The sequence below is a fragment of the Nicotiana tomentosiformis genome, unplaced genomic scaffold (assembly GCF_000390325.3).
Source record: "Nicotiana tomentosiformis unplaced genomic scaffold, ASM39032v3 Un00003, whole genome shotgun sequence".
In the NCBI taxonomy this organism is placed as follows: Eukaryota; Viridiplantae; Streptophyta; class Magnoliopsida; order Solanales; family Solanaceae; genus Nicotiana; species Nicotiana tomentosiformis.
The window spans coordinates 1494625-1519245 of record NW_027174562.1 but is presented as its reverse complement, the minus strand read 5'-3'; the positions used below and the strand labels follow the sequence as shown (position 1 = coordinate 1519245).

Below are 24621 nucleotides of genomic sequence, written 5' to 3'. Positions count from 1 at the left end.
ATATTTTCGTGTGCTGCCCCTGCCTTCCGAGTGGGCCCGCGTCCACCAAAACCGGATTGCCTAACATTTTTCCAGGCCATCAAATACGACCTAAGGAACCATAGTCTCCGCCCTGCCATTGCCATTCCTCGTTGTTTTGCGTTTTACGTTCAAAAAACTAGAATTTCGCCCGATGCCCATATATTCGTGTGCTATAGCCAACGCCTTCCTAGTGGGTCTGGGTCCCCCGGCCCCCGATCGCCTAAAAATTTTCCGGGGTATCAAATCCGACCTAAGGAACCATATTCACCGCCCGGCCATGACCGTTCCTCGTTGTTTTGCTTTTTATGACCAAAAAACTAGAACTTTGTCTGATTCCCATATTTTCGTGTACTCTAGCCCACGCCTTCCGAGTGGGTTCCCGGCCCCCCGGACCCCAATCGCCTAAAATATTTTCGGCCTATCAAATACGACCTAAGGAACCATAGTCACCGGCCCTCCATGGCCGTTCGTCGTAGTTTTGCATTTTACGGCCAAAAAATAAGAATTCCGCCCGATTCCCATATATTCATGAGCCATAGCCTACGCCTTCCGAGTGGGTCCGGGGCCCCCAGACCCCAATCGCCTAAAATTATTCCGGGCCATCAAATACGACCTAAAGAACCATAGTCACCGCCCAGCCGTGGCCGTTCCTCGTTGTTTTGCATTTTACGGCCAAAAAACTAGAATTTCGCTCGATTCCCATATTTTCGTGTGCTATATAGCCCATGCCTTCCGAGTGGGTCCGTTCACCCGGACCCCAATCGCCCAAAATTATTCGGGGCCATCAAATACGACCTAAGGAACCATAGTCACCGCCCCGCCATGGCCGTTCCTTGTTGTTTTGCGTTTTACGGCCTAAACACTAGAATTCCGCCCGATTCCCATATATTCATGTGGTATAGCCCACACCATCCGAGTGGGATCGGTCCCCCTGTACCCCGATTACCTAAACTTTTTCCGAGCCATCAAATACGACCTAAGGAACCATAGTCACCGCCAGCCGTGGCCGTTCCTCGTTGTTTTGCATTTTGCGGCAAAAAAACTAGAATTTCGCCCGATTCCCAAATTTTCGTGTGCTATAACCCATGCCTTCCAAGTGGGTCCGGTCCCCCGGACCACAATCACCTATAATTATTCGAGGCCATCAAATACGACCTAAGGAACCATAGTCACCGCCCCGCCATGGCCGTTCCTCGTTGTTTTGCGTTTTAGGGCCAAAAAACTAGAATTTCGCCTGATTCCCATATTTTCGTTACTATAGCCCACGCCTTTCGAGTGGGTACGGGCTCCCGGACCCCGATCGCTTAAAATTATTCTGGGCCATCAAATACGACCTAAGGAACCATAGTCACCGCCTCGCCATGGTCGTTCCTCGTTGTTTTACAATTTACGGCACAAAAACTAGAATTTCACCCGATTCCCATATTTTCATGTGCTATAGCCCATGCCTTCCGAGTGGGTCTGAGCCCCGTATACCGAGCGCCTAAAATTATTCGGGGCCATCAAATACGACCTAAGGAACAATAGTCACCACCCCCCTAGTCGTTCCTCGTTGTTTTGCATTTTACGGCCAAAAAACTAGAATTCCGCCCGATTCCCATATATTCGTGTGCTATAGCCCACGCCTTCCGAGAGGGTCCGGGACTCCGGACCCCGATCGCCTAAAATTATTATAGGCCATCAAATACGACCTAAGAAACCATAGTCACCGCCCCACCATGGCCGTTCTTCATTGGTTTGCATTTTATGGCCAAAAAACTAGAATTCCGCCTGATTCCCATTTATTTGTGTGCTAAGACCACGCCTTACCGTTTGCCTAAAATTTTCCAAGCCATCAAATATGACCTAAGGAACCATAGTCACCTCCCAGCCGTGGCCGTTCCTCGTTGTTTTTGCATTTTACTGCCAAAAAACTAGAATTTCGCTCGATTCCCATATTTTCGTGTGCTATAGCCCATGCCTTCCGAGTGGGTCCGGGGTCCTAAAATTATTCGGGGCCATCGAATATGACCTAAGGAACCATAGTCACCGCCCTGCCATGGCCGTTCCTCGTTGTTTTGCATTTTATGGCCAAAAAACTAGAATTTCGCACGATTCCCATATTTTCGTGTGCTATAGCCCACGCCTTCCGAGTGGGTCCGGCACCCCGGACCCCGATCGCCTAAAATTATTCCAGGCCATAAAATACAACCTAAGGAATCCGAGCCACCGCCCCTCCATGACCGTTCCTTGTTGTTTTGCTTTTTACGACCAAAAAACTAGAATTCTGCCCGATTCCCATATTTTCGTGTGCTGCCCCCACCTTCCGAGTGGGCCCGCGTCCCCCAAAACCAGATTGCCTAACATTTTTCCAGGCCATCAAATGCGACCTAAGGAACCATAGTCACCGCCCTGCCATTGCCGTTCCTCGTTGTTTTGCGTTTTACGTTCAAAAAACTAGAATTTCGCCCGATTCCCATATATTCGTGTGCTATAGCCAACGCCTTCCTAGTGGGTCCGGGTCCCCCGGCGCCCGATCGCCTAAAATTTTTCCGGGCTATCAAATCCGACCTAAGGAACCATATTCACCGCCCTGCCATGACCGTTCCTCGTTGTTTTGCATTTTACGACCAAAAAACTAGAATTATATCTGATTCCCATATTTTCGTGTACTCTAGCCCACGCCTTCCGAGTGGGCCAGGGTCCCACGAAACCGGATTGCCTAACAATTTTCTAGTCCATCAAATACGACCTAAGGAACCATAGTCACCGCCCTGCCATGGCCGTTCTTTGTTGTTTTGCGTTTTATGGCCAAAAATCTAGAATTCCGCCCGATTCCCATATTTTCGTGTGCTGCCCCCGCCTTCCGAGTGGGCCCGCGTCCACCAAAACCGGATTGCCTAACATTTTTCTAGGCCATCAAATACGACCTAAGGAACTATAGTCACCGCCCTGCCATTGCCATTCCTCGTTGTTTTGCGTTTTACGTTCAAAAAACTAGAATTTCGCCCGATGCCCATATATTCGTGTGCTATAGCCAACGCCTTCCTAGTGGATCCGGGTCCCCCGGCCCCCGATCGCCTAAATATTTTTCGGGGTATCAAATCCGACCTAAGGAACCATATTCACTGCCCTGCCATGACCGTTCCTCGTTGTTTTGCTTTTTACGACCAAAAAACTAGAATTTTGTCCGATTCCCATATTTTTGTGTACTCTAGCCCACGCCTTCCGAGTGGGTTCCGGGCCCCCCGGACCCCAATCGCCTAAAATATTTTTGGCCTATCAAATACGACCTAAGGAACCATAGTCACCGGCCCTCCATGGCCGTTCCTCGTAGTTTTGCATTTTACGGCCAAAAAACTAGAATTCCGCCCGATTCCCATATATTCGTGTGCTATAGCCTACGCCTTCCGAGTGGGTCCGGGGTCCCCGGACCCCGATCGCCTAAAATTATTCCGGGCCATCAAATACGACCTAAAGAACCATAGTCACCGCCCAGCCGTGGCCGTTCCTCGTTGTTTTGCATTTTACGGCCAAAAAACTAGAATTTCGCTCGATTCCCATATTTTCGTGTGCTATATAGCCCATGCCTTCCGAGTGGGTCCGTGCCCCCGGACCCCGATCGCCTAAAATTATTCGGGGCCATCAAATACGACCTAAGGAACCATAGTCACCGCCCCGCCATGGCCGTTCCTCGTTGTTTTGCATTTTACGGCCTAAAAACTAGAATTCCGCCCGATTCCCATATATTCATGTGGTATAGCCCACACCATCCGAGTGGGATCGGGCCCCCTGTACCCCGATTACCTAAACTTTTTCTGAGCCATAAAATATGACCTAAGGAACCATAGTCACCGCCAGCCGTGGCCGTTCCTCGTTGTTTTGCATTTTGCGGCAAAAAAACTAGAATTTCGCACGATTCCCAAATTTTCGTGTGCTATAACCCATGCCTTCCAAGTGGGTCCGGCCCCCGGACCACAATCGCCTATAATTATTCGAGGCCATCAAATACGACCTAAGAAACCATAGTCACCGCCCCACCATGGCCGTTCCTCTTTGTTTTGCGTTTTAGGGCCAAAAAACTAGAATTTCGCGTGATTCCCATATTTTCGTGTGCTATAGCCCACACCTTTCGAGTGGGTATGGGCTCCCGGACCCTGATCGCTTAAAATTATTCTGGGCCATCAAATACGACCTAAGGAACCATAGTCACCACCTCGCCGTGGTCGTTCCTCATTGTTTTACAATTTACGGCACAAAAACTAGAATTCCACCCGATTCCCATATTTTCGTGTGCTATAACCCATGCCTTCCGAGTGGGTCTGAGTCCCCGGACACCGAGCGCCTAAAATTATTCGGGGCCATCAAATACGACCTAAGGAACAATAGTCACCACCCCCTGGTCGTTCCTCGTTGTTTTGCATTTTACGGCCAAAAAACTAGAATTCCGCCCGATTCCCATATATTCGTGTGCTATAGCCCACGCCTTCCGAGAGGGTCCGGGACCCTGGACCCCGATCGCCTAAAATTATTATAGGCCATCAAATACGACCTAAGAAACCATAGTCACCGCCCCACCATGGCCGTTCTTCGTTGGTTTGCATTTTACGGCCAAAAAACTAGAATTTCGCCTGATTCCCATATATTTGTGTGCTAATCCCACGCCTTACTGTTTGCCTAAAAATTTTCCAAGCCATCAAATACGACCTAAGGAACTATAGTCACCTCCCAGCCATGGCCGTTCCTCGTTGTTTTTGCATTTTATTGCCAAAAAACTAGAATTTCGCTCGATTCCCATATTTTCGTGTGCTATAGCCCATGCCTTCCGAGTGGGTCCGGGGTTCTAAAATTATTCGGGGCCATCGAATACGACCTAAGGAACCATAGTCACTGCCCCGCCATGGACGTTCCTCGTTGTTTTGCATTTTACAGCCAAAAAACTAGAATTCCGCACGATTCCCATATTTTCGTGTGCTATAGCCCACGCCTTCCGAGTGGGTCCGGCACCCCGGACCCCGATCGCCTAAAATTATTCCAGGCCATCAAATACAACCTAAGGAACCATAGTCACCGCCCCTCCATGACCGTTCCTAGTTGTTTTGCTTTTTACGACCAAAAAATTAGAATTCTGCCCGATTCCCATATTTTCGTGTGCTGCCCCCGCCTTCCGAGTGGGCCCGCGTCCCCCAAAACCGGATTGTCTAATATTTTTCCAGGCCATCAAATACGACCTAAGGAACCACATTCACCACCCTGCCATTGCCGTTCCTCGTTGTTTTGCGTTTTACGTTCAAAAAACTAGAATTTCGCCTTATTCCCATATATTCGTGTGCTATAGCCAACGCCTTCCTAGTGGGTTCGGGTCCCCCGGCCCCCGATCGCCTAAAATTTTTCCGGGCTATCAAATCCGACCTAAGGAACCATATTCACCGCCCTGCCATGACCGTTCCTCGTTGTTTTGCTTTTTATGACCAAAAAACTAGAATTATGTCTGATTCCCATATTTTCGTGTACTCTAGCCCACGCCTTCCGAGTGGGCCAGGGTCCCACGAAACCGGATTGCCTAACAATTTTCCAGGCCATCAAATACGACCTAAGGAACCATAGTCACCGCCCCGCCATGGCCGTTCTTCGTTGTTTTGCGTTTTACGGCCAAAAATCTAGAATTCCGCCCGATTCCCATATTTTCGTGTGCTGCCCCTGCCTTCCGAGTGGGCCCGCGTCCACCAAAACCGGATTGCCTAACATTTTTCCAGGCCATCAAATACGACCTAAGGAACCATAGTCACCACCCTGCCATTGCCATTCCTCGTTGTTTCGCGTTTTACGTTCATACTAGAATTTTGCCTGATTCCCATATATTCGTGTGCTATAGCCAACGCCTTTTTAGTGGGTCCGGGTCCCCCGGCCCCCGATCTCCTAAAAGTTTTCCGGGGTATCAAATCCGACCTAAGGAACCATATTCACCGCCTGCCATGACCGTTCCTCGTTGTTTTGCTTTTTACGACCAAAAAACTAGAATTTTGTCTGATTCCCATTTTTTCGTGTGCTCTAGCCCACGCCTTCCGAGTGGGTTCCGGGCCTCCCGGACCCCAATCGCCTAAAATATTTTCGGCCTATCAAATACGACCTAAGGAACCATAGTCACCGGCCCTCCATGGCCGTTCCTCGTAGTTTTGCGTTTTACGGCCAAAAAACAAGAATTCCGCCCGATTCCCATATATTCGTGTGCTATAGCCTACGCCTTCCGAGTGGGTCCGGGGCCCCCGGACCCCGATCGCCTAAAATTATTCCGGGCCATCAAATACGACCTAAAGAACCATAGTCACCGCCCAGCCGTGGCCGTTCCTCGTTGTTTTGCATTTTACGGCCAAAAAACTAGAATTTCGCTCGATTCCCATATTTTCGTGTGCTATATAGCCCATGCCTTCCGAGTGGGTCCGTGCCCCCGGACCCCGATCGCCTAAAATTATTCGGGGCCATCAAATACGACCTAAGGAACCATAGTCACCGCCCCGCCATGGCCGTTCCTCGTTGTTTTGCATTTTACGGCCAAAATATTAGAATTCCCCCATTCCCATATATTCGTGTGCTATATAGCCCCCTCTACCCCGATCGCCTAAACTTTTTCCGAGCCATCAAATACGACCTAAGGAACCATAGTCACCACCCAGCCGTAGCCGTTCCTCGTTGTTTTGCATTTTACGGCAAAAAAACTAGAATTTTGCCCGATTTCCATATTTTCGTGTGCTATAGTCCATGCCTTCCAAGTATGGCTGTCCAACGGGACGGGATGGGACGGGACGGGACAGAATTAACGGGACGGGACGGGACGGGACGACATTTAGCCGGGACGGTGGCGGAACGGGACGAAACGGGACGGGACAAACGGGACGAAATGGTAGTCCCATCCCGTCCCGCTAACAAACGGGACGGGATGGGACGGGATGGGACGGGACGGACGGTAGGCCCATCCCGTACCACTAACAAACGGGACGAGACGGTACGGGATGGGACGGGATGGGACGAGACGGGTTCGCGGGCCTTAAGTGTCGTTTTAAAAAAATAAATTATTTAAGCATTGAGTTTGGAAACCGTTATTCTTTTGACAATTACTAAGTTTTTAAAGTTTGCAACAACTAGTTTTTTGAGTTATTTAATAAACTTAAAAATTAAACGAAAATTAGAAAACTTAGTAGAGAATTATAAAATATTAAAACAAAAGACTTGTAATGAAATATTCTAGTAATTATAAATTTATAATAGAATTATAATTTATTTAATATAATTTCAAGCCACTAAGTAACTAAGTAAGAGTGTAAGACAATTCATAAAAACAATTCAACGCTTAGAGCCTTTTATTTTATTAATAGAACTTTCAAATCTCACATACAAATATAATTCTTTTGAAGAGCACCTAATCTACGGCTCTACGCAGCCACCTTCTAGGAAGGGTTCTATTTGAACTAGGCCTCTTAGTAGCCAATTACAAATTATCATACTAATATTTGTAAGCTCCTATATAACTTCGTTGTAAGTTGTAACTTATCTATAATTTCTCTCGGACATTGTTCTTGAATTGGCAATGTTGATTGATGTTCCATGAGTTCCATGCCGTCATAGCTCCCGGTGCTAAGTATCTCATTGTATTCTTCTTCTTCCCTAGTTTCACCACTTTGATGTTTCCATAGATTTATATTTATCAAACATTGATCTAACATAAGAATATATGTTAGCTTGACAGTCTTCGAGAGATGGTTGTTCATTTTGTTGAAATGTTAAATTCTCATAAATTTTACGAACAAGTCCATTTGCACCTCTTAATTTTAAAGATGGGTTAAGTATAGTAGAAATTAAATAAACTTGGGGAATAGGGAAAAAATACTTTTTAAATTTTGCAATCATTTCATTAATAGTCGGTGCATAAGTTGGATTAATTTTGCAGTAATTTCATTAAGCTAGTTGTTGTAGTTGTGTTAGTACTTAGCAGAAGCATTATCTAAGGTGATGGTTAAAACTTTATCAATGAGTCCATAAAAATAAACAATTTATAGAACAGTAGTTGCAATATATGCTCCATTGTATCTTGAATCAACAAATTTATAACCAATAATACGTTTTTGTATGTTCTAGTGATGATCAACCCAATGACATGTAACAGTTAAATAATCACAACCATTAGGACTATGACCTATATCAGATGTGATAGACACTTTACAATCTAAGTGAAACAATACACAACGAATATACTGAAGATATTCGGTTTGAAATTTAAAAACATCATTTCTAACAGTGGTCTTAGGAAAACCTTCAAAAGCAGGATTATAAGTTTTTTGTATATAATGCACAAAAAATAGGACGCGGGACAGGCGGGACGGGACGGGACGGGACAGGATGGGACGAGATGGGACGGGACAGGCGGGACAGGCGAGACGGGACGGGACGAGACGGGACGAAATGGGACGGGACAAACGGGACGAAATGGCCATCCCGTCCCATCCCGTGTCCCGTTTAACATGGGCCCATCCCGTTTAGAATTAAGCGGGACGGGACGGGACGGGATGGGACGCAGGACGGGACCGGGACGGGACGGGACGTCCCGTCCCGTTGGATAGCCTTACTTCCAAGTGGGTCCGGGCCCCCGGACCACGATCGTCTAAAATTATTTGAGGCCATCAAATACGACCTAAGGAACCATAGTCACCGCCCCGCCATGGCCGTTCCTCGTTGTTTTGCGTTTTAGGGCCAAAAAACTAGAATTCCGCCCGATTCCCATATTTTCGTGTGCTATAGCCCATGCCTTTCGAGTGGGTAGGGCTCCCGGACACCGATCGCCTAAAATTATTCTGGGCCATCAAATACGACCTAAGAAACCATAGTCACCGCCCCGCCATGAGCGTTCCTCGTTGTTTTGCTTTTTACGACCAAACAACTAGAATTCCGCCCGATTCCCATATTTTCGTGTGCTGCGCCTCCGAAGATTAATGATGAAAGGTTGGTTTGTTTATCCGCAATTGAAAAAATCAATATCGATTGGATCCGTTGATATGCGTTTTTTCTTTCATCTACTAAAACGATTGCCGTAAGTAAACTTATAGGAATAATTGGATTTCACTTAATTACAAGCAAGAAATAATAATGAAGAAATGAAAATTATACAATTTTTTTTACCGGATTGCCTAACAATTTTCTAGGCCATCAATTACGACGTAAGGAACCATAGTCACCGCCCCGCCATTGTCGTTCCTCGTTGTTTTGCGTTTTAAGTTCAAAAAATTAGAATTTCGCCCGATTCCCATATATTCGTGTGCTATAGCCCACGCCTTCCTAGTGGGTCCGATCGCCTAAAATTTTTCCGGGCTATCAAATCCGACCTAAGGAACCATAGTCACCGCCCTGCCATGACCGTTCCTCGTTGTTTTGCTTCTTACGACCAAAAAACTAGAATTTTGTCCGATTCCCATATTTTCATGTGCTCTAGCCCACGCCTTCCGAGTGGGCCCAGGTCCCACGAAACTGGATTGCCTAACAATTTTACAGGCCATCAAATACGACCTAAGGAACCATAGTCACCACCCCGCCATGTCCATTTCTCGTTGTTTTGCTTTTTACGGCCAAAATACTAGAATTTCGCCCGATTCCCATATATTCGTGTGCTATATCCCATGCCTTCCTAGTGGGTTCCGGGCCCCACGGACCCCAATCGCCTAAAATATTTCCGGGCTATCAAATACGACCTAAGGAACCATAGTCACCGCCCCTCCATGGCCGTTCCTCGTAGTTTTGCATTTTACGGCCAAAAAACTAGAATTCCGCCCGATTCCCATATATTCGTGTGCTATAGCCCACGCCTTCCGAGTGGGTCCGGGCCCCCACACCCCGATCGCCTAAAATTATTTGGGGCCATCAAATACGACCTAAGGAACCATAGTCACCGCCCAGCCGCGGCCGTTCCTCGTTGTTTTGCATTTTACAGCCAAAAAACTAAAATTTCGCCCTATTCCTATATTTTCGTGTGCTATAGCCCATGCCTTCCGAGTGAGTCCGGGCCCCCGGACCCCGATCGCCTAAAATTATTTGGAGCCATCAAATACGACCTAAGGAACCATAGTTACCGCCCCGCCATGGCCGTTCCTCGTTGTTTTGTTTTTTACGGCCAAAAAACTAGAATTCCCCCCGATTCCCATATATTCGTGTGCTATAGCTCAAGCCTTCCGAGTAGGACCAGGCCCCCCGGACCCCGATCGCCTAAAATTATTCCGGGCCATCAAATATGACCTAAGGAACTGTAGTCACCACCTAGCCGTGGCTGTTCATCGTTGTTTTGCATTTTACGACAAAAAAACTAGAATTTTGCCCGATTCCCATATTTTCGTGTGCTATATAGCCCATGCCTTCCGAGTGGGTCCGGGCCCCCGGACCCCGATCGCCTAAAATTATTCGGGGCCATCAAATACGACCTAAGGAACCATAAACACCGCCCCCCATGGCCGTTCCTCGTTGGTTTGCGTTTTACGGTCAAAAAACTAGAATTCCGCCTGATTCCCATATTTTCGTGTGCTAAGCCCACGCCTTCTAAGTGGGTCCGGACCCCGATCACCTAAAAGTTTTCCAAGCCATCAAATATGAACTAAGGAAACATAGTCACCGCCCCGCCATGACCGTTCCTCGTTGTTTTGCTTTTTACGACCAAAAAACTAGAATTTCGCCCGATTCCCATATTTTCGTGTGCTATAGCCCATGCCTTCCGAGTGAATCCGGGCCCCCGGACCCCGATCGCCTAAAAATTTTCCGGGCTATCAAATTCGACCTAAGGAACCATAGTCATCGCCCTGCCATGACCGTTCCTCGTTGTTTTGCTTTTTACGACCAAAAAACTAGAATTTTGTCCGATTCCCATATTTTCATGTGCTCTAGCCCATGCCTTCCGAGTGGGCCCGTGTCCCACGAAAACTAGAATTCCCCCGATTCCCATATATTCGTGTGCTATAGCTCACGTCTTCCAAGTGGGACCAGGGCCCCCGAACCCCGATCGCCTAAAAGTATTCCACGCCATCAAATACGACTTAAGGAACCATTGTCACCGCCCAGCCGTGGCTGTTCCTCGTTGTTTTGCATTTTACGGCCAAAAAACTAGAATTTCGCCCGATTCCCATATTTCCGTGTGCTATAGCCCACGCCTTCCGAGTGGGTCAAGGCCCCCAGGCCCCCGATCACCTAAAATTATTCCGGGCCATCAAATACGACCTAAGGAACCATAGTTACCGCCTAGCCATGGCCGTTCCTCGTTGTTTCGCGTTTTACGACCAAAAAATAGAATTCTGCCTGATTCCCATATATTCGTGTGCTATAGCCCACGCCTTCCGAGTGGGTCAGGCCCCCCAGGACCCCGATCGCCTAAAATTATTCCGGGCCATCAAATACGATCTAAGGAACCATAGTCACCGCCCAGCCATGGCCGTTCCTCGTTGTTTTGCATTTTACGGCCAGAAAACTAAACTTTTGCCCGATTCCCATATTTTCGTGTGCTACGCCTTCCGAGTGGGTCCGGGCCCCCAGACACAGATCGCCTAAAATTATTCTGGGCCATCAAATACGACCTAAGGAACCATAGTCACTGCCCTGCCATGGCTGTTACTCGTTGTTTTGCGTTTTACGACCAAAAAAATATAATTCCGCCTGATTCCCATATATTCGTGTGCTATAGCCCACACTCGCCTAAAATTATTCCAGGCCATCAAATACGACCTAAGGAACCATAGTAACCGCCCATCCATGGCCGTTCCTCGTTGTTTTTAATTTTACGGCCAAAAAACTAGAATTTCGCCCGATTCCCATATTTTCGTGTGTTATAGCCCATGCCTTCCGAGTGGGTCCGGGCCCCCGGACCCTGATCGCCTAAAAATATTTAGGGCCATCAAATACTACCTAAGGGACCATAGTCACCGTCCACCATGGCCGTTACTCGTTGTTTTCCATTTTACGACCAAAAAATAGAATTCTGCCCGATTCCCATATTTTCGTGTGCTCTAGCCCACGCCTTTCGAGTGGGCCCGGGTCCCCCGAAACCGGATTGCCTAAAAAATTTTCAGGCTATCAAATATGACATAAGGAACCATATTCATCGCCCCACCATGACCATTCCTCGTTGTTTTGCTTTTTACGACCAAAAAACTAGTATTCCGCCAGATTCCCATATATTTGTGTGCTATAGCTCACGTCTTCCGAGTGGGTCCGGGCCCCCCGGACCCCGATCGCCTAAAATTATTCTGGTCCATCAAATACGACCTAAGGAACCATAGTCACCGCCAAGCCGTGGCCGTTCCTCGTTGTTTTGCATTTTACGGCCAAAACACTAAAAATTCTCCCGATTCTCAAATTTTCGTGTGCTATAGCCCATGCCTTCCGAGTGGGTCCGGGCCCCCGGACCCCGATCGTCTAAAATTATTTGGGGCCATCAAATACGACCAAAGGAACCATAGTCACCATCCTGCCATGGCCGTTACTCGTTGTTTTGCATTTTACGATCAAAAAAATAGAATTCCGCCCGATTCCCATATTTTTGTGTGCTCTAGCCCACGCCTTCCGAGTGGGCCCGGGTCCCCCGAAACCAGATTGCCTGAAAAGTTTTCAGGCAATCAAATACAACCTAAGGAACCATAGTCACCACCCCGCCATGACTGTTCCTCGTTGTTTTGCTTTTTACGACCAAAAAACAAGAATTCCGCCTGATTCCCATATTTTCGTGTGCTTTAGCCCACACCTTCCGAGTGGGTCCGGGCCTCCCGGACCCCGATCGCCTAAAATTTATTTGGTCCATCAAATACGACCGAAGGATCCATAGTCACCGCCCCGCCATTACCGCTCCTCGTTGTTTTTCTTTTTACGACCAAAAAAAAAAAAATTCTACCTGATTCCCATATTTTCGTGTGCTATAGCCCACGCATTGGAAGTTGACTATGATTCCTTATGTCGTAGTTGATAGCCCGGAATAATTTTAGGCGATCGGGGTCCGGGGGGCCCGGACCCACTTGGAAGGCGTGGGCTATAGCACACGAATATATGGGAATCGGGCGGAATTCTAGATTTTTGGTCGTAAAAAGCAAAACAACGAGGAACGGTCATGGCGGGGCGGTGAATATGGTTCCTTAGGTCGTATTTGATGGCATGGAAAAATTTTAGGCAATCCGGTTTTGGGGGACCAGGGCCCACTCGGAAGGCGTGGGCTAGATCACACGAAAATATGGGAATCGGGCGGAATTCTAGTATTTTGGTCGTAAAAAGAAAAATAACGAGGAACGGTCATGTCGGGGCGATGACTATGGATCCTTCGGTCGTATTTGACGGCCCAAATAAATTTTAGGTGATCGGGGTCCGGGCCGTAAGGTGTGGGCTAGAGCACACGAAAATATGGGAATCAAGCGGAATTCTTGTTTTTTGGTCGTAAAAAGCAAAACAATGAGGAACGGTCTTGGCGGGGGGTGACTATAGTTCCATAGGTCATATTTGATGGCCCCGAATAATTTTAGGCGATCGGGGTCCGGTAGCCCGGACCCACTCGGAAGGCATGTGCATAGCACATGAAAATATGGGAATCGGGCGAAATTCTAGTTTTTTGGCCGTAAAATGCAAAACAACGAGGAACGGCCACGGCGAGGCGGTGACTATGGTTCCTTAGGTCGTATTTAATGGCCCGGAATAATTTTAGGCGATCGGGGTAAGGGGTATCGGACCCACTAGGAAGGCGTGGGCTATATCACACGAATATATGGGAATCGGGCGGAATTCTAGTTTTTTGGTCATAAAACGCAAAACCACGAGTAACGGCCATGGCGGGGTGGTGACTATGGTTCCTTAGGTCGTATTTGATGGCCCAGAATAATTTTAGGCGATCGGGGTCCGGGGGCCCGGACCAACTCGTAAGGCGTGGGCTATAGCACACGAAAATATGGTAATCGGGCAGAATTCTAGTTTTTTTGGCCGTAAAACGCAAAACAACAAGGATCGGCCATGGCGGGGCGGTGACTATGGTTCCTTCGGCCGTATTTGATGGCCCCGAATAATTTTAGGCGATCGGGGTTTGGGGGCCCGGACCCACACGGAAGTCATGGGCTATAGTACACGAAAATATTGGAATCGGGCGAAATTCTAGTTTTTTGGCCGTAAAAAGGAAACAAATGAGGAACGGTCATGGCGGGGCAGTGACTATGGTTCCTTAGGTCATATTTGATGGCCCAAAAAGATTTTAGGCAATCGGGGTCTGGGGGGCCGGACCCACTTGGAAGGCGTGGGCTATATCTCACGAAAATATGGAAATCGGGCGAAATTCTAGGTTTTTAGCCGTAAAATGCAAAACAACGTGGAACGGCCATGGCAGGGCGGTGACTATAGTTCCTTAGGTTGTAGTTGATGGCCCGAAAGATTTTTTAGGCGATCGGGGTCCTGGGGCCCGGACCCACTGGGAAGGCGTGGGCTATATCTCACGAAAATATGGGAATCGGGCGAAATTCTAATTTGTTTTCCAAAAAACGCAAAACAACAAGGAACGGCCATGGCGGGGCTGTGATTATGGTTCCTTAGGACATATTTGATAGCCCAGAATAATTTTAGGCAATCGGGGTCAGGGGGCCCGGACCTATTCGGAAGGCGTGGGCTATAGCACATGAATATATGGGAATCGGGCTCAATTCTATTTTTGGCCGTAAAACGCAAAACAACGAGGAACGGCCATGGCGGGGCGGTGACTATGGTTCCTTAGTTCGTATTTGATGGCCTGGTAAACTTTTAGGCAATCCGGTTTCAGAGGACCCGGGCCCACTCGGAATGGGTGGGCTATAGAGCACACGAAAATATGGGAATCGGGTAGAATTCTAGTTTTTTGGTCGTAAAAAGCAAAACAACGAGGAACGGTCATGGCGGGGCGGTGACTATGGATCCTTCGGTCATATTTGATGGCCCAAATAAATTTTAGGCGATCGGGGTCCGAGGGGCCCGGACCCACTCGGAAGGTGGGGCCTAGAGCACTCGAAAATATGGGAATCAGGTGGAATTCTTGTTTTTTGTCATAAAAAGCAAAATAACGAGGAACGGTCATGGCGGGGCGGTGACTATGGTTCCTTAGGTCGTATTTGATGGCCCGAAATAATTTTAGGCGATCGGTGTCCGGGCCCCCCGGACCCACTCGGAAGGCATGGTCTATAGCACATGAAAATATGGGAATCAGGCAAAATTCTAGTTTTTGGCCGTAAAATGCATAACAACGAGGAACGGCCACGGCGGGGCGGTGACTATGGTTCCTTAGGTCGTATTTGATGGCCCGGAATATATGGGAATCGGGCAGAATTCTATTTTTTTGGTCGTAAAAAGCAAAACAACGAGGAACGGTCATGGCGGGGCGGTGAATATGGTTCCTTATGTCGTATTTGATGGCCTGGAAAAATTTTAGGCAATCCGATTCCGGGGGGCCTGGACCCACTCGGAAGGCGTGGGTTAGAGCACACGAAAATATGGGAATCGGGCGGAATTCTATTTTTTTTGTCGTAAAACGCAAAACAACAAGTAACGGCCATGGCGGGACGATGACTACGGTTCCTTAGGTCGTATTTGATGGCCCAGAATAATTTTAGGCGATCGGGGTTCGGGGGCCCGGACCCACTCTAAAGGCGTGGGCTATAGCACACGAAAATATGGGAATCAGGAGTATTTCTAGTTTTTTGGCCGTAAAACGCAAAAATTGAGGAACTATCATGGCGGGACGGTGACTATGGTTCCTTAGGTCATATTTGATGGCCCAAATAAATTTTAGGTGATCGGGGTCCGGGGGGCCCGGACCCACTCGGAAGGCATGGGCTATAGCACACGAAAATATGGGAATCGGGCGAAATTCTAAATTTTTGGCCGTAAATGCAAAACAACGAGGAACGGCCGAAGCTGGGCGGTGACTATGGTTCCTTAGGTCGTATTTGATGGCTCGGAAAAAGTTTAGGTGATCGGGGTACGGGGGCCCGGTCCCATTTGGAAGGCGTGGGCTGAAGCACACGAATATACTGGAATTGGGCGGAATTCTAGTTTTTTGGCAGTAAAACGCAAAACAACGAGGAACGGCCATAACTGGGCGGTGACTATGGTTCCTTAGGTCGTATTTGATGGCCCGGAATAATTTTAGGCGATCGGGGTCCGGGGGCCCAGACCCACTCGGAAGGCGTGGGCTATAGCACACGAATATATGGGAATTGGGGGGAATTCTATTTTTTTGATTGTAAAATGCAAAACAACGAGTAACGGCCATGGCAAGGTGGTGACTATGGTTCCTTCGGCCATATTCGATGGCCCAGATTAATTTTAGGCAATCTGGGTCCGGGGGCCTGGACTCACTCGGAAGGCGTGGGCTATAGCACACAAAAATATGGGAATCGGGCAAAATTATAGTTTTTTGGCCGTAAAATGCAAAACAACGAGGAACGGCCATGGCGTCGCGGTGACTATGGTTCCTTAGGTCGTATTTGATGGCCCAAAATAATTTTAGGCGATCTGGGTTGGGGGGCCCGAACCCACTCGGAAGGCGTGGGCTATAGCACACGAAAATATGGGAATCGGGCGAAATTCTAGATTTCTGGCCGTAAAATGCAAAACAACGAGGAACGGCCATGGCTAGGCGGTGACTATGGTTCCTTAGGTCGTATTTGATGGCCCGAAATAATTTTAGGCGATCGGGGTCCTAGGGGCCCTGACCCACTCGGAAGGCATGGGCTATCGCACACGAATATATGAGAATCGGGCGGAATTCAATTTTTTTGGTCGTAAAACACAAAACAACGATTAACGGCCATGGTAGGGCGGTAACTATGGTTCCTTAGGTCGTATTTGATGGCCCAAAATAATTTTAGGCGATCAGGGTCCGGGGGCCCGGACCCACTCGGAAGGCATGGGCTGCACACGGAAATATGGGAATAGGGCGAAATTCTAGTTTTTTGGCCGTAAAATGCAAAATAACGAGGAACGGTTATGGCGGGGCAGTGACTATGGTTCCTTAGGTCGTATTTAATGGCCTAAAAAATTTTACAGCAATCCGGTTTCAGGGGACCCGGGCCCACTCGGAAGGGGTGGGCTAGAGCACACAAAAAATATGGGAATCAGGCGGAATTCTAGATTTTTGGTCGTAAAAAGCAAAACAACGAGGAACGATCATGGCGGGCCGGTGACTATGGATCCTTTGGTCGTATTTGATGGCCCAAATAAATTTTAGGCGATCAGGGTCCGGGAGGCCCGGACCCACTCGGAAGGTGTGGGCTAAAGCACACGAAAATATGGGAATCAAGCGGAATTCTTGTTTTTTGACCATAAAAAGCAAAACAACGAGGAACGGTCATGGCAGGGCGGTGACTATGGTTCCTTAGGTCGTATTTGATTGCCTGAAAATTTTTCAGGCAATCTGGTTTCGGGGGACCCGGGCCCACTCGGAAGGCGTGGGCTAGAGCACACGAAAATATGGGAATCAGGCGGAATTTTATTTTTTTGATCGTAAAATGCAAAACATCGAGTAACGGCCATGGTAGGGGGGGTGACTATGGTTCCTTTGGTCGTATTTGATGGCCCCAAATAATTTTAGACGATCGGGGTCCGGGGGCCCGGACCCACTCGGAAGGCATGGGCTATAGCACCCGAAAATATGAGAATCGGGAGAATTTTTAGTGTTTTGGCCGTAAAATGCAAAACAACGAGGAACAGCCACGTCTGGGCGGTGACTATGGTTCCTTAGGTCATATTTGATGGCCCAGAATAATTTTAGGCGATCGGGGTCCGGGGGGCCCGGACCCACTCGGAAGACGTGGGCTATAGCACACAAATATATGGGAATCGGGCGGAATTCTAGTATTTTGGTCGTAAAAAGCAAAACAACAAGGAACGGTCATGGTGGGGCGATGAATATGGTTCCTTATGTTGTATTTGATGGACTAAAATTTTTTTAGGCAATCCGGTTTCGGGGGACCCGGGCCCACTCGAAAGGCGTGGGCTAGAGCACACGAAAATATGAGAATTGGGCGGAATTCTATTTTTTTGTCGTAAAATGCAAAACAACGCATAACGGCCATGGTGGGGCGGTGACTATGGTCCCTTAGGTAGTATTTGATGGCCCTAAATATTTTTAGGCGATCAGGGTCTGGGGGCCCGGACCCACTCGGAAGGCATGGGCTATAACACACGAAAATATGGGAATCGGGCGAAATTCTAGTTTTTTGGCCGTAAAATTAAAAACAACGAGGAACGGCCATGGCTGGGCAGTTACTATGGTTCCTTAGGTTGTATTTGATGGCTTGGAATAATTTTAGGCGAGTGTGGGCTATAGCACATGAATATATGGGAATCAGGCGAAATTCTAATTTTTTGGCCGAAAAACGCAAAACAACAAGGAACAGCAATGGCAGGGCGGTGACTATGGTTCCTTAGGTCATATTTGATGGTCCAGAATAATTTTAGGTGATCGGGGTCAGGGGGCCCGGACCCATTCGGAAGGCGTGGGCTATAGCACACGAATATATGGGAATCAGGCGGAATTCTATTTTTTGGCCGTAAAACGCAAAACAACGAGGAACGGCCATGGCGGGGCGGTGACTTTGGTTCCTTAGATCGTATTTAATGGCGTGGAAAAACTTTAGGCAATCCGGTTTCTGGGGACCCGGGCCCACTCGGAAGGGGTGGACTAGGGCACACGAAAATATGGGAATCGGGTAGAATTCTAGTTTTTTTGTCGTAAAAAGCAAAACAACAAGGAACGGTCATGGCGGTGCATTGACTATGGTTCCTTAGGTCGTATTTGATGGCCCAGAATAATTTTAGGCGATCGGGGTCCGGGGGCCCGGACCCACTCGGAAGGCGTGGGCTATACCACACGTAAATATGGGAATCGGGCGGAATTCTAGTTTTTTGGCCATAAAATGCAAAACAACGAGGAACGGCCATGGCAGGGCGGTGACTATGGTTCCTTAGGTCGTATTTGATGGCCCTGAATAATTTTAGGCGATCGGGGTCTAGGGGCCCAGACCCACTCGGAAGGCATGGGCTATAGCACACGAAAATATGGGAATTGGGCGAAATTCTAGTTTTTTGGCCGTAAGAAGGAAACAAACGAGGAACGGTCATGGCGGGGCGGTGACTATGGCTCCTTAGGTCGTAGGTGATGGCCCGAAAAATTTTTAGGCGATCGGGGTCCTGGGGGCCCTGACCCACTCGGAAGGCGTGGGCTATAGGACACGAATATATGGGAATCGGGCAGAATTTTATTTTTTTGGTCGTAAAACGCAAAACAACGAGTAACGGCCATGGTAGGGTGGTGACTATGGTTCCTTAGGTCATATTTGATGGCCCAGAATAATTTTAGGCGATCTGGGTTAGGGGGCCAGACCCACTCGGAAGGCGTGGGCGATAGCACACGAAAATATGGGAATCGGGCGAAATTCTAATATTTTGGCCGAAAAACGCAAAACAACAAGGAGCAGCAATGGTGGGGTGGTGACTATGGTTCCTTAGGTCATATTTGATGGTCCAGAATAATGTTAGGCGATCGGGGTCAGGGGGCCCGGACCCATTCGGAAGGCGTGGGCTATAGCACACGAATATATGGAAATCGGGCGGAATTCTATTTTTTGGCCGTAAAACGCAAAACAACGAGGAACGGCCATGGCGGGGCGGTGACTATGGTTCCTTAGATCGTATTTAATGGCCTGGAAAATTTTTAGGCAATCCGGTTTCTGGGGACCCGGGCCCACTCGGAAGGGTTGGGCTAGAGCACACGAAAATATGGGTATCGGGTAGAATTCTAGTTTATTTGTCGTAAAAAGCAAAACAACGAGGAACGGTCATGGAGGTGCGGTGAATATGGATCCTTCGGTCGTATTTGATGGCCCAAAAAAATTTTAGGCGATCGGGGTCCGAGGGGCCCGGACCCACTCGGAAGGCATGGGCTATAACACACGAAAAGGCGGGGATAAGAAGTTGTACCGGTTGGCCAAGGTGAGGGAGAGAAAGGCCCGTGACTTAGACCAAGTCAAGTGAATCAAGGATGAGGATGGAAAAGTATTGATGGACGAGGCACTTATTACAAGAAGATGGCAGACATACTTCCATAAACTGTTGAATGAGGAGGGGGATAGACGCATTGTGCTAGGTGAGTTAGAGCACTCCGAGAGCGAGCGGGATTTTGGGTACTGTAGGCAGATTACGGTAGAGGAGGTGGAAGGGGCGATGCGTAAGATGTACAGGGGCAGAGAGACGGGGCCAGACAAAATCCCGGTAGAATTCTGGAAGAGCACGGGGGCGAGCAAGTTTAGAGTGGCTCACTGGGCTGTTTAATGATATTTTTAAGACGAAGAAGATGCCCGAAGAATGGAGGTGGAGCACGATGGTTCCGCTTTACAAGAACAAGGGTGATATCCAAAATTGTAACAATTATATGGGTATCAAGCTGTTGAGTCACACTATGAATGTTTGGGAGAGGGTGGTGGAGGCCAGAATGAGGAGGTGTGTGTCTATTTCCGAGAATCAGTTTGGATTCATGCCTGGGCGTTCGACTACAGAAGCGATTCATCTGGTTAGGAGATTAGTGGAGGAGTATAGGGAGAGGAAGAAGGACTTGCATATTGTGTTTATTGACCTTGAGAAAGCGTATGATAAAGTACCGAGGGAGGTCATGTGGAGGTATGTGAAGGCTAGTGGCATTCCGGTAGAGTACATTAGGGTGATTAAGGATATGTATGATGATGCTAAGAGTCATGTGAGAACTGTGGGTGGGGACTCGGAACATTTCCCTGTGGTGATGGGGTTGCACCAAAGATCGGCTCTTAGCCCATTTTTATTTGCCTTAGGAATGGATGTACTATTGTGACACATCCAAGAGGAGGTGCCTTGGTGCATGCTATTTGCCGATGACATAGTGTTGATTGACGAGACGCGAATCGGAGTTAACGCGAGGTTGGAGGTTTGGAGACAGACCTTGGAGTCTAAAGGTTTCAAATTGAGTAGAACCAAAACAGAATACTTGGAGTCCAAATTCTGTGACGGGACCCATGAAGCAGACATAGAGGTAAAGCTTGATGCTCAAGTTATCCCCAAGAGAGCAAGTTTTAAGTATCTTGGGTATATTATCCAAGGTAACAGGGAGATTGATGAAGATGTCTCATATCGCATCGGAGCAGGATGGATGAAGTGGAGGCTCGCTTTCGGTGTTTTATGTGATAAGAACATGCCGCTAAGACTTAAGGGAAAGTTTTATAGAGTGGTGGTTCGACCGGTTATGCTGTATGGAGCTGAGTATTGGCCAGTTAAGAACACCCACGTCCAGAAGATGAAAGTAGCCGAGATGAGGATGTTGAGATGGATGTGTGGATGTACCAGGAGAGATAAGATTAAGAATGAAGTTATCCGATACAGAGTGGGAGTAGCCTCCGTGGAGGACAAGATACGGGAGTCGAGGCTGAGATGGTTCGGACATGTTAAGAGAAGAAGCATTGATGCCCCTATTAGGAGGTTTGATAGATTGGCCATGGCAAGTTTGAGAAGAGGTCGAGGTAGGCCAAAGAAGTACTTAGGAGAAGTGATTAGACAGGATATGGCGCTGCTTCAGCTTACTGAGGACATGGCCCTTGATAGGAGGGTGTGGAGGTCGAGGATTAAGGTAGAAGGTTAGTGGGTAGTTTTTAGTTGCTCACCGATAGTCTTAGTAGCACGCTTGTCCCTTCATATTCTTAGATTTTTATTACGTTATGTAGTTTTGTTCTCCTCAGGTATTGTATCTCTTGTTGCTAGTTTTTGGTACTACTTATCCTTTATATCTTCCTTTTACTTTTCTCTTCTCCCGTTCTTCCATTCTTGCTATCCTCTTCTTCTTATTACCCTTCCTGATCCTAGGGTCTATTGGAAACAGCCTCTCTACCTTTTAGGTAGGGCTAAGGTCTGCGTACAGACTACCCTCCCAGATACCACCTGGTGGGAACATAATGGGTTTGTTGTTGTTGTTGTTGTTGTTGTTGTTGTTGTAAGATAAGTAGCGAGAGAGCAACATGGAGTTGGATAGAAGACCTCGGTAATAATAAACTGAAGTAAGAGTTATGGTTTAGTGTGACCTACCTAGCTGTAGTAAACCCATAAACATAGATAACCGGCGCTATAAAAACAAGTCATATCAATAGTCGTAATATTGACAAAGTACCGAGTGAAGAACTTCAGTGTACCTAAAGATGCCCAGAGGGATAGATTGTCATAGTTCAATATATATTCATAAGGTAAGGCCTAGATATTGGCTAAAAGCCTGAGAAAAAAAGAGAGAAGATTCACATAGTCACTTTCATGGTAAGAGTCGTACAGGCTGTATGATATAATATACCAACAGTTACGAGATTGGAAGAATTCGGATAACAAATCGTGGTGTGAGAAAGAGGCCTAAAGCGGGGAATGCCATGTGTCACGCCCCAAAATCGTGGAGCGCGACCGGCGCCCAACCGATTGAACTCGACCGAGCAAGCCTGTTAGATTTCTTCTACCCAAACTCATTCATGAATAAAGAGAATATATGTTTTCCTTAATTAAACAATAAAGTGGTCATGTCTGCAATTACCAATTTCTTACCATAAGTTTCACCATTTTTACATTCTCAAATGGACAAGTAATACAATCACTACATAGCATACTTTGTCTTTCCCAGTACCAATACACAACCCACACTATGTCTACGGAGCCTCTATAGATAAAGAAGAGTACAATGATAATGCCGGCAACAAGGTCCCGGATATACCTCAACCATAATACATAAAGAACAAAAGATACATGACCCCGGGATGAAGTGGGGCTCACCAAGTCAGCTGGGAAGAAGGTGTACTGCTATCACTGATCAATGTCTCCTACTGTGAAACCACCTGCATCCATTTAAAGATGCAGCGCCCCTGGCAAAAGGGACGTTAGTACCGTAGTATAGTACTAGTATGAAAACTAAACACCAATTTAAGAATTTTGAAATACAAGATAATTATAATGAACCAGTACGGCAATAGAATAATATAGATAACCGTCTCAACCATAGCAAGCTTATTAAAAGCTATCAACAACATTTATAGGATTTAAGATACGATCCTCTATAACCATCCTCACACAAAGTGGCCCATCCGCCTCACCTGATGTAGGCAGGTGGAGGTGTACGTACAATACCACAACTCAAATCAAGCAGCCCTGCCGCCTCACCTCAATGTATGCGGGTGGATGTTTAACCACAGTACCAAGAACCTACATAAAGCGGCTTTGCCGCCTTACCCCAATGTATGCGGGTGGAAATGCATCAATGATACCAATACCAACACAAAGTGGCTATGCCGCCTCACCCCAATGTATGCGGGTGGTGGTGCCATAACAATACCAAAACCATACACAAAGCAGTCGTACCGCCTCACCCCAATGTAAGCGGGTGGAGGTGCAGTCCCACAATATCATAATCCCTACACAAAGCGGTCATGACGCCTTACCCCAATATATATATATATATGCGGGTGGAGGTGTATCACAATCACAATCTGTATACCATAATACCCACACAAAGCGGTAATGCCGCCTCACCCCAATGTATGCGGGTGGAGGTGTATCACAATCACAATCTCTACACAACTTGGCATAATAACTTTCACATAAATTACGACTAGAAATTATAACATGTGGTACATAATCCATAGTTTGGGACACATCCTCAATTTATAATGCAATATGATAAGAGCATTTTAAATACGAATTGAACATATATCTTCACCACAAAACTTATTGGAATACTCCATTTATAATCAACATCTCGGAACTTACAAGGATATTGGAATTTCCAATTCTTAAAGAAGAGTTTAGCCAACATACCTTACTTGAGATTCCTTACACTCTAAATGTTCTGGAATTCATAGCCACTTCAATCTATTTTAGAAATATAACAAATTGAACCAAAATTAGGAAGATGATTATGGTTCTAGCTCATTTGATCATTTTATCAAACACTAGGTATGCATTAAGGTTTCAAGGCACTTTTTATGGAGAGTTCCATCATCCCACAACCCAATATTTACCATGCCTAGTTCAAAAATCTTCCTACACCCCTGGATATCACATGCATGTAAATAAACAACCCTACTGCCCAGAAATTATATTGCTAATTATCCAATTCTACACAAAATTCGAAAGTGAGGGTTAGGGTGTAGAATCTTACCTCTAGGATGAAGACCTAGTGAGTTTTCCCTTCTTAATCTTCCAAAACTTGGGCAAGAATTGAAGGACAAATATTGGAGAACACCTTCTCACTCTAGGGCACCCTCTCTCACTCTAAAATGTCAGATAATAGCTCAAAATGACCCAAAGAGTGTATTTGACGAAATAGGGTCGGGTTTTGAAAACCCAAAAATGGAACTCCGGAACAAGGTATGCGGTCGCATAACCGATATGCTGATCGCATATCGGTCGCATAGTTGGTTACAAAATAGCCAAAAGAACTGTCTGTGTATGCGGTCACTATGCGGTCCACATAACCGTTATGCGGTCTAATAATGCACCACATAACAGTTATGCGGTCGCATAGTCGACTGCATAATTGCTTCCAATTGGCCC

The 24621-nt window shown here is 47.1% G+C and overlaps 1 protein-coding gene across 1 annotated transcript; it reads left to right on the top strand.

Moving 5' to 3' along the window:
• The first annotated feature begins 20398 nt into the window (after nt 1–20398).
• LOC138903809 (secreted RxLR effector protein 78-like) lies at nt 20399–20881 on the top strand. Its single transcript, XM_070192377.1, has one exon. The coding sequence runs from the start codon at nt 20399–20401 to the stop codon at nt 20879–20881; it is 483 nt and encodes a 160-aa protein (XP_070048478.1).
• The last annotated feature ends 3740 nt before the right edge of the window (nt 20882–24621 follow it).